The sequence below is a fragment of the Chinchilla lanigera genome, unplaced genomic scaffold, assembly GCF_000276665.1.
Source record: "Chinchilla lanigera isolate Chin_1 unplaced genomic scaffold, ChiLan1.0 scaffold00122, whole genome shotgun sequence".
Taxonomy (NCBI): domain Eukaryota; kingdom Metazoa; phylum Chordata; class Mammalia; order Rodentia; family Chinchillidae; genus Chinchilla; species Chinchilla lanigera.
Window position 1 is genome coordinate 2,198,740 of NW_004955523.1, and position 10,630 is coordinate 2,209,369.

The 10,630-nt window shown below is 41.6% G+C and overlaps 1 protein-coding gene across 3 annotated transcripts in view; it reads right to left on the minus strand.

The window, feature by feature from the left end:
* The window catches only part of Psen1 (presenilin 1), an 82,209-nt gene that overhangs the window by 70,211 nt on the left and 1,368 nt on the right, over window positions 1-10,630 (minus strand). For 2 of the 3 annotated variants that reach the window (XR_001231938.1, XM_005409427.2), the window contains exons 2-3: window positions 1,288-1,369; window positions 1,054-1,193 (exon numbers count right to left, since the gene is read on the minus strand). Coding sequence is in view for 2 of the 3 variants with exons in the window: in XM_005409427.2 (XP_005409484.1) it covers window positions 1,054-1,140 (87 nt within the window). In the remaining variant the exon portion in view is untranslated. The remainder of the gene's footprint in view (window positions 1-1,053; window positions 1,194-1,287; window positions 1,370-10,630) is intronic. The other variant, XM_005409428.2, reaches the window with a different exon arrangement.

Below are 10,630 nucleotides of genomic sequence, written 5' to 3' on the forward strand. Positions count from 1 at the left end.
GATTAATGAGTAAACTACCTAATTTCACAGAGGAGAAAAGTAAGGAGCTCTGTACCTTCAGAGTACAAAGAAAAGCTGCAAGTCATTAAAGTGTTCCAGTTTGTCCACCCTGCAACTACCGCTTGGCAGATCGGACTGGTGGTATTCCGGCCCTTTATAACTACTTGAAGTGAGGAAAGCCTCCCGCTCTCCCCAGTTCTGACTCCACACACACAACCCTCTAGCAATTTTGCAGGCTTTCCTGTGGTGATCAGCTAACAGGGCTGCAGGCACAGCTGATGTCCAAGTGTGCGGCCAGTGAAGTGGCCCTGCATCCAGGGCCATACATTATATCCCTTTCCTAGTTCCCTCCTTTGAACGCAAAACTTTTACAACTGGCCTCGCATTGTGCAATCAATCAATGAACATTCACTGAGCAATGTGAGGAACTGTGCTAGATACTAGAAAAAGTAAATAAAATGTACTCAGCCTCATAAGAGCATTAAGAACAAAATATGTAAAGTAATAATGTGGACTCTGAGGTGCTTCACTTCAGGAAGTCGGAGAAGGTTTTAATTGAGAAGTTGGTATCTGACAGAAAGGGAGGAGACGTATCATCCATGTCTTTAACAGTCCCATGGGGCTCAGGGTATAGGGCTTGGCTAGCATGAGGGAAGCCCTGGGTTTGATTCCCTAGCAGAACAAAACAAACACAAGCAACAACAAACACAAACCAGCCTTGTCTCTCCTACCACCAAAGGGACCAAAGGGTATAATGCTTTGTTCTCAGTCGAAGTTCAACAAATACATTAAGTTTGGCAAGTCAAGAAAGCCTGTCCTAGCTGGGCATGGTGGCGCATGCTTGCAATCCTAGCACTCAGGAGACTGAGGCAGGAGGGTTGCTGTGAGTTCGAGGCCAGCCTGAGCTACATAGTAAGTTGAAAGCCTGAACTACATAGTGTGACCCTGTCTCAAAACACCTAAACAAAAAAAGGCCCCCAAGCATCTCCCGGAGATGAGGGCAGGGTTAACTAGATCCTCTAGCAAGAGAACTTTCAGAGGCTGACACGGTACCTGGCTACGTACAATACTGCTCAGGTGGCTGTCTTCAGACATCTGTGCATTTTGGAAGTAGGACAAGGGCGCAGGTAACTCTGTCATTGGAGCAACTGTATAGAAATACTTTTTCACAGAAAACAAAGCCTCTTGGGGGTCTAAAAGGAAAAAGAAAACAGAATGTTGTGCATTACGATTACACTCTTATTTTTTAAATACTCTCATCATAAATTTCATTCAGCAGAAACAAACCTTTCTCTCATATGTTCTCCCCTAGGCCACGCTGATCTCGGACCTCAAGGGCTGCTGTCGCTTGCAGTCTCCTGGATTAGGTCTGAAATCAAATTATACTGTCATTCATAGTTGGTCAAATACTAGTAAATCCATTCATACCCATCAAATACTTACGTGCTTATTTGTAAACCAGAAATGTTGATTTGCCCCGACCTTCAACTGATAAATATATTATCAGTGGAAGACACCTCCTCAACAATGAGCTCTCAAACACAAAGAGACTGCCAGGCGTGGTGGCACATGCATGTAATCTTAATAGTGCATGCTGAGGCAGGAGGATCACTGTGAATTTGGCCAGTCGGGGCTACATAAGTGAGTTCAAGGCCAGCTTGCATTATGTAGTGAGACCCTGCCTCAAAAGAACCACATTTTTTAAAAAATATAAAAATACCTAATGATTTCAGATTCAGAGCAAATGGAATTGACTGATTTCATGGAATTTTCCAATGTTTCTTTTTCTATGCTGACCACTCCAACCTAATTTTTATATCTGCATAAATTCTTTGTGTAGTGTTTCTAACTTTGTAAAATTCTTCCTGCCATGTCATGTTATTTCATACTCATCACAACATCCCACAGCAGGATGGATAGGTAACATACCTATTTTATAAAAGCAGAAGAGGGTGTGCAGAAAGATACTGAGTATATTAAGTGATAAAAGCAAACTGCAGCTCACGTTTTTTAAAACAGTCTAAAAGTGGGCCAGGGGTATAGCTCTGCACATGCACAGAGAGCATGTGCTCAGCACATGAGACCCGGGGGTCAACCCTGAGAACAACGACGAAAACGCAGCAGTGCATCCAGAAAAGTCCAGTGAGTTGCTCACCACATACTCAGAGTCAGGCCGACCGTGACAAGAATCAGACTCCTGCCTCCCAGCCTCTGGTGGCTCCTTTGCCCAGGAACAGCCTATCACAGACAGGACTGTCTCTCACCCCACCCGAGAGCCACATTCCCACTGTCCAGCTACCTTAATTTCCACAGCCAACTCTGTAGGACTTCGACTTTCCCTCTTCATAGACAGTCTTTACAACTATAGAAGATCTGTTTATATACTTAAGCATATTTCCTTTTTTTCTCGGTCTTTCTGAGACAGGGTTTTGCTATGCAGTGCAGGCTGTCCTTGAACTCACTTTGTAGTCCAGGCCGGCCTCAAACCCACAGCGATCCTCCTGCCTCAGCCTCCCGAGTGCTGGGATTACAGGCGTGCGCCACCATGCCTGGCTCAAAAAGTGTATTTCTAGTTTCAATCAATGTTGCATTCTTACATCTGGTAAGCAACTCTGTTGAAGATAACAATATGTAATATAACAACCATTGTTAATTCCTATCATTTTGTTTTGAAATTCTGTATCGTTTTTATTGTTTTTGTGTGTCTCAGTCTTCAAGTAGCTGGGATTATAGGTATGTACCTCCGCTCCAGGCTCATTTCCACTTTTTAACTTCAGGATTTTCTAATCTTTAAATATTCCATTTGTTTCATCTAATACTTTGTCAATAAAATGCATAAGGTGGCTTTGTCCTAATATAAAGGTATCGAGTTCAAATCAACCCTTATTTACCTATATTCAGACGATCTAAATCCTGGGAAGTTTTCCGGAGGTGCCTGGGATGGAACTGCGGGCCCTGTGCATCCTAGGCAGGTGCTCCACTGCTGAGCTGTGTCTTCAGCTCAAGGCGAATTTTTCTTGTTCAAACTCATTTAGCAATTTAGAACCTTTTTCTACAAAATGGCTCATTTTTCAGCCTAAAAAAGTCCAGTTTAAGTAAGTTTTTCCCATTTTTTTCTTTCTGTTCAACCAGATAATTCCAAGTTATCAGTTAATGCCTCAAGTACACGAGGAGCAATAGTTCTGTGTTTTTGTTTGCTCCATTTTTCATTTTTAAGCACACATTTGCAGTACATGATGCTTGCATTCCTTGTGTGAAGGTGATACATGTACATCACGTCTCAATTCTCTCTCTTCCTTGATCTCCCTCTTCCTCTAACTCTTGATTCCCTTACGGTCTGAGAAAGAACCATCATCTATCCATCCCTACTTCCTATTATCTTTTATTTTGCTCTTTATATCTTGGGTTTCTCATGTAAGAGAAACCATGAGATATTTAAGCTTGTGCATCTGATTTATTTCACTTAACATTACAGTCTCAAGATGTATCCATTTTCCCACAGATGATTCAAGTTTATCCTTCTGTATGGTAGAGGAGAACTCCATTGTGAGTAAACACATTTTCTTCATTCATTCATCTGTGCGTCCTAGGCAGGTGGGCTACAAAGTGAGCTCAAGGCCATCCTGAACTGCAAAGTGAGCTCAAGGTCATCCTGAACTGGGACACATAGGCTGCTTCCAAGATTTAGCTATAACGAATTGAGCTGCTATAAACACATAGATAATGTCTGTACTATGATGTCTTTAACTCATTGGGGGGATACCTAGAAGAGTAACTGGTTTGATAGATTTTCTTTTTTTTTTCATTTTTTGTGGAATTTCTACAGTGGTTGTACTAGTTTACATTCCTGCCAACAAGGTGGAACAGTTCCTTGTTACCCACATCCTTGGCAGTATTTATTACTATTTGATTTGACGATGTCCATTCTTTCTGGGGTAAGATAGAATTTCAGTGCTGTTTTAATTGCATTTCTCTAATGGCCACGATGCTGCACATTTCTTCATGTATTTGTTGGTCATCTGTACTTCTGAGAAGTGCCTGTTCATTTCACTTGCCCATTTTTTGACTGAGTCTTTTATTTAGGGGGGTATCTAATATTCTTAGTTCTTTATGTATTCTAGATATTCTTCTGCCTGAGGAATGGCAGGCAAAATTTCTTACCATTCTGAGGGTTTGTCTCTTTACTAAGTTGATAGGTTCTTTTACTGTGTGAAAGCTTTATTTATTTTGTCTTTTTGAGACAAGGTTTCACTATGCACTTCAGGCTGGCTTTAAACTCACTTTGTAGCCCAAGGTGGCCTCAAACTCACAGTGATCCTCCTGCCTCAGCCTCCCAAGTGCTGGGATTACAAGCATGCACCATCATGCCTGGCAACAGCTTTTTACTTTAATATGACACCATTTGTTGATTTTTGGTACTATTTCCTATACAACTGGCATTCAGAAAGTCCTTGCCTATGCCTACAATTTTAAGAGTTCAGCTGGGCATGGTGGCACACACCTGTAATCCCAGCACTCTGGAGGCTGAGGCAGGAGGATTGCTGCAATTCTGAGACTAGCTTGGGCTACAAAGTGAGCTCAAGGCCATCCTGAACTGCATTGCAAGACTCTGTCTCAAAAAGACAAAAATAAAAAAATAAATAAAAAGTTTTACCTATTTTATTTTCCAGCAGATTGTTTCTGTTTTACATTTTGATCTTTGATACATTTTTACTTTAGTTTAGTACATGTTGAAATAAATGGGTACAGAATCAATCGTCTGCACATGAATAGCCAGTTTTCCCAGCACCGTTTATTAAAGAGGCTATCTTTCCTCCAGTATATATTTCTGGCCTATCAAAGATCAAATAGTTGACTACCCCGAGGTTGTTTCTGGACCCTCTATTCTGTCCCACTGAGCCACATGCCTGTTTTTGTGCCAGCACCATGCGGTTTTCATCACAGTAGCTTTGTAATGTAACTTCAAATCCAGGATTATGATGTGTCCTGCTTTGCTCTTGTTACCCAGGATTGTTTCTGCTATTGTGGTTCTGCTCATGACAAAGCTCTAACCAACACAAGTTTTCCCTCTATCCTACATGCTTTTTTATGCCCTATCCTCCTTTCTTGTCCCTTTCTCTTTAGCCCAGTCAGCTGTCATGGGGCCAGAGAACTACACAAATTTGCTTAAAATATAAAGTGGAACTTAGACATGGTGGTATGCCTTGTAACCAGTCACACCACTTTGGGAGGGTGAGGTAGGAGGTTGTAAGTTCAAACTCAGCCTGAGCTACATAGCAATTTAGACCCTGTCTCAAAATTTTAAGTTATTAAAAAGGTGCTGAGATGTAGCTCAATGGGAAGCCCCTGAGTTTTAGCTGCAGTACTGTAGAGGGAAGGAAGGAATTTAAAAATTCAAATAGATTTTCCTATGAGTAAACCTATACTTGGGTTAATCATCCATTTGTATGTTTGTTTGTTTGTTTGTTTGAGACGGAGTCTTACTATGTAGCCCAGGCTGGCCTTGAACTCACAGTAACCCTCCTGCCTCAGCCTCCTAAGTGCTGGCATTATAGGCATGCACCACCATGCCTGGACCTATCTATCTATCTATCTATCTATCTATCTATCTATCTATTTATTGGTGGTACTAGGAATTGAACCCAGGACCTTCTCACTGAGATATATTCCCAGCCTTTTTTATTTTGAGACAGTCTCACTAAGTTGCTCAAGCTGAACTCAAATATGCATTCCTCCTGCCTCAGCCTCTCAAGAGTGCTGGGACTAAATGCATGTACCTCCATGTCTGGCTAAGTTCTAGCTTTTAAAGTATAAGATAAAAATTAAGATCTGGCAATATGTGTATTAATATACCCAAGAGAGAGATGGAAAGAACAGTTGTTTTCAAAAGCCAATATATGTTCAAAATAAAACTAATGCTTACAAATAAATGAGGTCTTTAATAACTATTTTAACTGTAAACTAAAACCTGGAACACCAAAAAAAGCAACCTCTGTGCACAGTCCTAGAACTGAGTTAAAAGAATAAGCTATCGTGAGACCTGGCCATTTCATTTTATGTAGTTTTCTTCCTTATCCTTATAGGATCTATTTAGCTACTACAAGAAACCATACAAACTGACCACCACTATTGGAACCTTCTCAGACAACTCTTTTCTTTTTGGTACCGGTAACTGAATCCTGGACAACTCTTGTAAGAACATGTGTTATGGCTCTATCTCGATGGCCCCAAAGCCTCATGGGCTTTGAGAGCTGGCTGGATCCACAGCAGTGGTGGTGAACCCATGGCATGCTTGTCTTTCATTTAAGATGAAAGATGTTAATGTATGAGTTGATTTTTTTTCTAAACTAAAACCTCAGGATGCAGGTTTACTTGTAGGGCTGGCACTTTGTGATAAATAAGCGGGTTTGGGGTTGCAGTGTGGGCACTTGTGTCTAAAAGGTTCGCCATGACCAATCTAGAGTGTATGATACTGGAATTAAGGCTGTGTAGTAATAAGTTAGTCCACTAATTGGTTTAGTATAGTTCTGGGTACAGATGACGGAAAGGCCCACAGCCTGAAGGGGCAGGAAGAAGGCAGGCTTGCTGCTCTCTGCTTCCTGCTTGCTGCCAGGGACTGTTTCTCCTCTTCCATGCCACCCTGCCTTGGAGTCAGTCAAAACAACTATGGACTGAAACCTCTACAAACTATGAGCTGAAATAAGCCTTTCCTCCTTTATTTGTGGATGTTGGGTGTTTTGTCTCAGCAATGAGAAAAGTAATTAAGACAATATGGGTAATACAGAAGTCATGGTAGCATATCTCAATACTATTTTCAAAGTTCTTCTCACATCCACTATTCTTTCTGATTTAAAAAAAAAAAAAAAAACAAACCAAGAGGAAAAGAATCTGTACTGGGATGTTAAAAACAAACTCAGGAAGCTGGGTATGTTGGTCCCTGCCTGTATTCCTAACCCTTGGGTGGCCGAGACCAGAAAATCCTAAGTTTGAGCCCAGCCTGGGCTATATAGGGAGTTCAAAGCCACCCTAGATTACATAAGGAGACCCAGCCTCTAAAACAAACAAAACCACAAAACCCAGAAACCTGTGCAAAGGTGAAGGAATATTTCTGTGCAGCAGGGCAAGTGAATTACACCAGTGTCAGAACTCAGGTTGTCTGATGTCAAACCCAGGAGTTTTCCACTCCCCCAGAGAAATCACAGGCCTCCCCTGATCCTCTGAAGGTCTCAGTGCTACAAGGGAAGGCTCCCTGAAAGAACCGTCCCTTGGAACTCAGCAGGAAGCAGAGGCAGGCAGCAGGGCCAGGTCAGGCTCTGGGAACAAATACCCACTGTTGCTAGGAAGAAAGGGACAGGCCAAGGCAGAGTTGCTTATGGTCCAGCAACAGCTGAACACCACTGATGAGCGCATGCAAAAGGTCAATGACCCTACTGTTCAGGCAGCGTGGTAAAAGACACTTGTAGATTTTATAACATTTTCAGCTGAGCCCTGTGGATATGGGAAGAGACAGCTGGGAAGTGAGGATCTTCCCTATGACCTGGATTGTAGAGGCAAAGAGAGGAGGGACATAAATAATTCTGGGGTTTTTTTTCTCTGGCTACCTGCTAAAGACAAGAGAGCACAGTGCTTCAGTTCACTGCTATCCCTGTATCTTTTCTCTCAAAACACTTGCTCAATCAGACAAAAGAAGTCACTCTTTGCTAGGGTTTCTATTGTATATAGAGATCAAAAAGCCCCAAGAGAACTATGAATAAGCTCAGAGCTCAGACTGTACCACAGAAGTCTGTCCACTGGAAAATCTTCTTTCAAAAAATATCTCAAGAGCAATGTATAGAATCTCAGAATAAGTTTATAAAAAATCCTCCTCAACGAAGCACTCACAGAAAAGTACATTTTTTTCTCTCACTACACCCAGGTAACAAATGAACCTCAAGCTCCTATAGAATATGGCTATTTAATTACTGATACTGTTTTCTTTCTCCACTCTCAGAGACAGGTGCAAACAGAACTGGTGCAGTACTCTACAAATCTCCATGACACTTCATCATGAGTTTTTCCACAGGGCTCACAGCCTGCTCTCATGTCTCTAAGCCACTTGCCTAGTTGGTCTTTTAGAAAACTACCACAAGTATTGTCTGCTGCATCTGCACTGGAATGCTAAAAGGTTTTCAGGGGCCAAATGTGCTTGTGATTTATTCTTTTCTTACAAAAGAATTTAATCAGCTGTGATGTCATTCTGACAGCCTCTTCCTGACAGGGAGCCCAAGTTCTGACTACACAGATGGGCAGGGAAAGCTTCTATTTGGGGTTTTCAAGGCTCACATTCAAAAGTAAATGTAACCAGACTCTAAACCGTATTATGCAATCAAAATGAATAAAAATAACTTCAAAATTTTTCCATAGACTCCCCCCACACACACACACCTTTTTTTTGGTGGGGAGAATATACCCTACAAAAACTCCTCAAAATTTTTACGGCATTAGGAGCAAATCATCTCCCCAGTCCTGCTTTTAAAAAAGGCCAGATGCTAAAAAGAGCAAGGACAGTGATACACCCTATTTGGTGATCCCCCCTCCATCCCACTCCACCTCTGTGAGCCATCTGTGGTGGATTAGATTATTCAGCAAATATTCACTTCCTCCCCCAGCATGCCCAAGGGAGGGCTTACAGTCAGCCTTCTATATCCTTGAGTTAGACATCCTCAGATGCAGTAAAGATAAAAAAAATTTGGAGGCTGAAAATATTTTGGGGAAAAAAAGAATTGTCTGTACTAAACATGCACATTTTTCATTGTTGTTATTCCCTAAATGATACAGTACAGTTACATAGCATTTGGACTGTATTACATACAATCTAAAAATGATTTGAGTTTGTTAAGAAATTGTTTTATTTTTTTCTTAAAAGAGTGTTTTTATATTTTCTTTATTGACACCTACTGGTATTTCATTAATTTTTTTTAAATGGACATACAATCCAAAAGAAAAAGTAGCCGGGTGTGGTGGTGCACGCCTGTAATCCCAGCACTCGCGAGGCTGAGGCAGGAGGACCGCTGCGAGTTTTGAGACCAGCCTGGGCTACGAAGTGAGCTCAAGGCCTGCCTGAAATGCATAGCAAGACCCTGTCTCAAAAAGGCAAAAAAAAAAAAAGTATACAGGAGGACATGTGTAGGTTACATGTAAACGCTACACTTTATGCACACTTGAGCACCGGCAGATGTCATGGAACCAATGTCCTGAAGATATCAAGGGCTGCTGTACTTTTCTCCAGTGATGTTTGGGATTGTCCTTGTGACTGCCCGGCCTCATGCAGGGCACACTCCACTACCCACCCTAGCCTTTGGTCGATGTGACCTTAGCGACATGCTATAGGCAGACACTTGATCTATGTTTGCACATTTGGCCTTGCCTTCTTGTACTTCTGCTGTTGTTTTGAGAAGAGCTGACCTTGTGCAGCCTCTGCCCCTCAGCCTGAGCCCCAGAATAAAATATGCAAACAAGAATGCTCCCTGCTGATCTACATACCTGCACCTTGAAGCAGAGCTCTAAACTGAATTTGGAGGAGATGTGCTATGTAGAATTGCGGTAGCAACTTGTTTTAAAATAATGGTAATGCTGGCTCAGAAGATGCAATGAAGATGAACTAAGGCAGCCCCCAGGAACCCCTATCTGCAGCTCTTAGGACTAAATGTGTTCAGAATTCAGAATTTTTGAAGGTTATATAGTGCAAATATCATGTTATACACAGCTCCCACTGGGTCTCAGAATCACAAAATGAAACATTATGATTTCTACGAAATAAGTCTACATATAGGTTCGTGTTAGATTTCTTCAAACTTCACAGTTTGGGGACTTTTGGGTTTCATAATTGTGGGTATGGGACAATGGTCCTGTATTTCAAACTCTTTTTCTTTCAGATAGGGTCTTGTTATATTGTCCAGGCTGGCCTCAAACTGAGCTGAAGTGATGCTCCTGCCTCAACCTCCGGAGCAGCTGGGATTTCAGGCACAGTCACCATGCCTAACTAATTCTCAATTATGAAGACTTATTCCCAAAAGATCATTTAATTTCAGTAATTCTGTAATAACAATACAATTACCCCGGGTCATCGTCTCAAATCCTCTGTGGAAATGAATAGAATATAACTAACTTTTAACAAAAAAATGTTTACTCACATCTAATTAATTTGTAATCCTCTGGATGTACCCTGCACTGCCTGAATTCTTTTGCTTTGGATAATTTGTTTTTGTTTTTCTTTTTTTGAGACGGGGGTCTCACTATGCAGTTTAGGCTGGCCTTGAGCTCACTAATGTAGCCCAGGTTGGCCTCGAACTCACAGCAATCCTCCTGCCTCAGCCTCCTGAGTGCTGGGGCTACACGTGTGCGCCACCACGCCCAGCTGCTCTGGATCAATTTAAACAAGAAACTTTATAAGCCATCGTGAAAACCAAACATTAATACTCTTTAATCAGCAAACACTCATTGGGTTTCTTCCACATGAGGAGACACTGTGATAGATGCTGGGGCTACTACGGTATCAGATATACTTCTGTTTATCCGACGAGCTTACTACCTAGAGAGGAAGACAAGTAAATTTTTAAATTGAGTAAATCGGCTGCGTGTTGCAATAAAA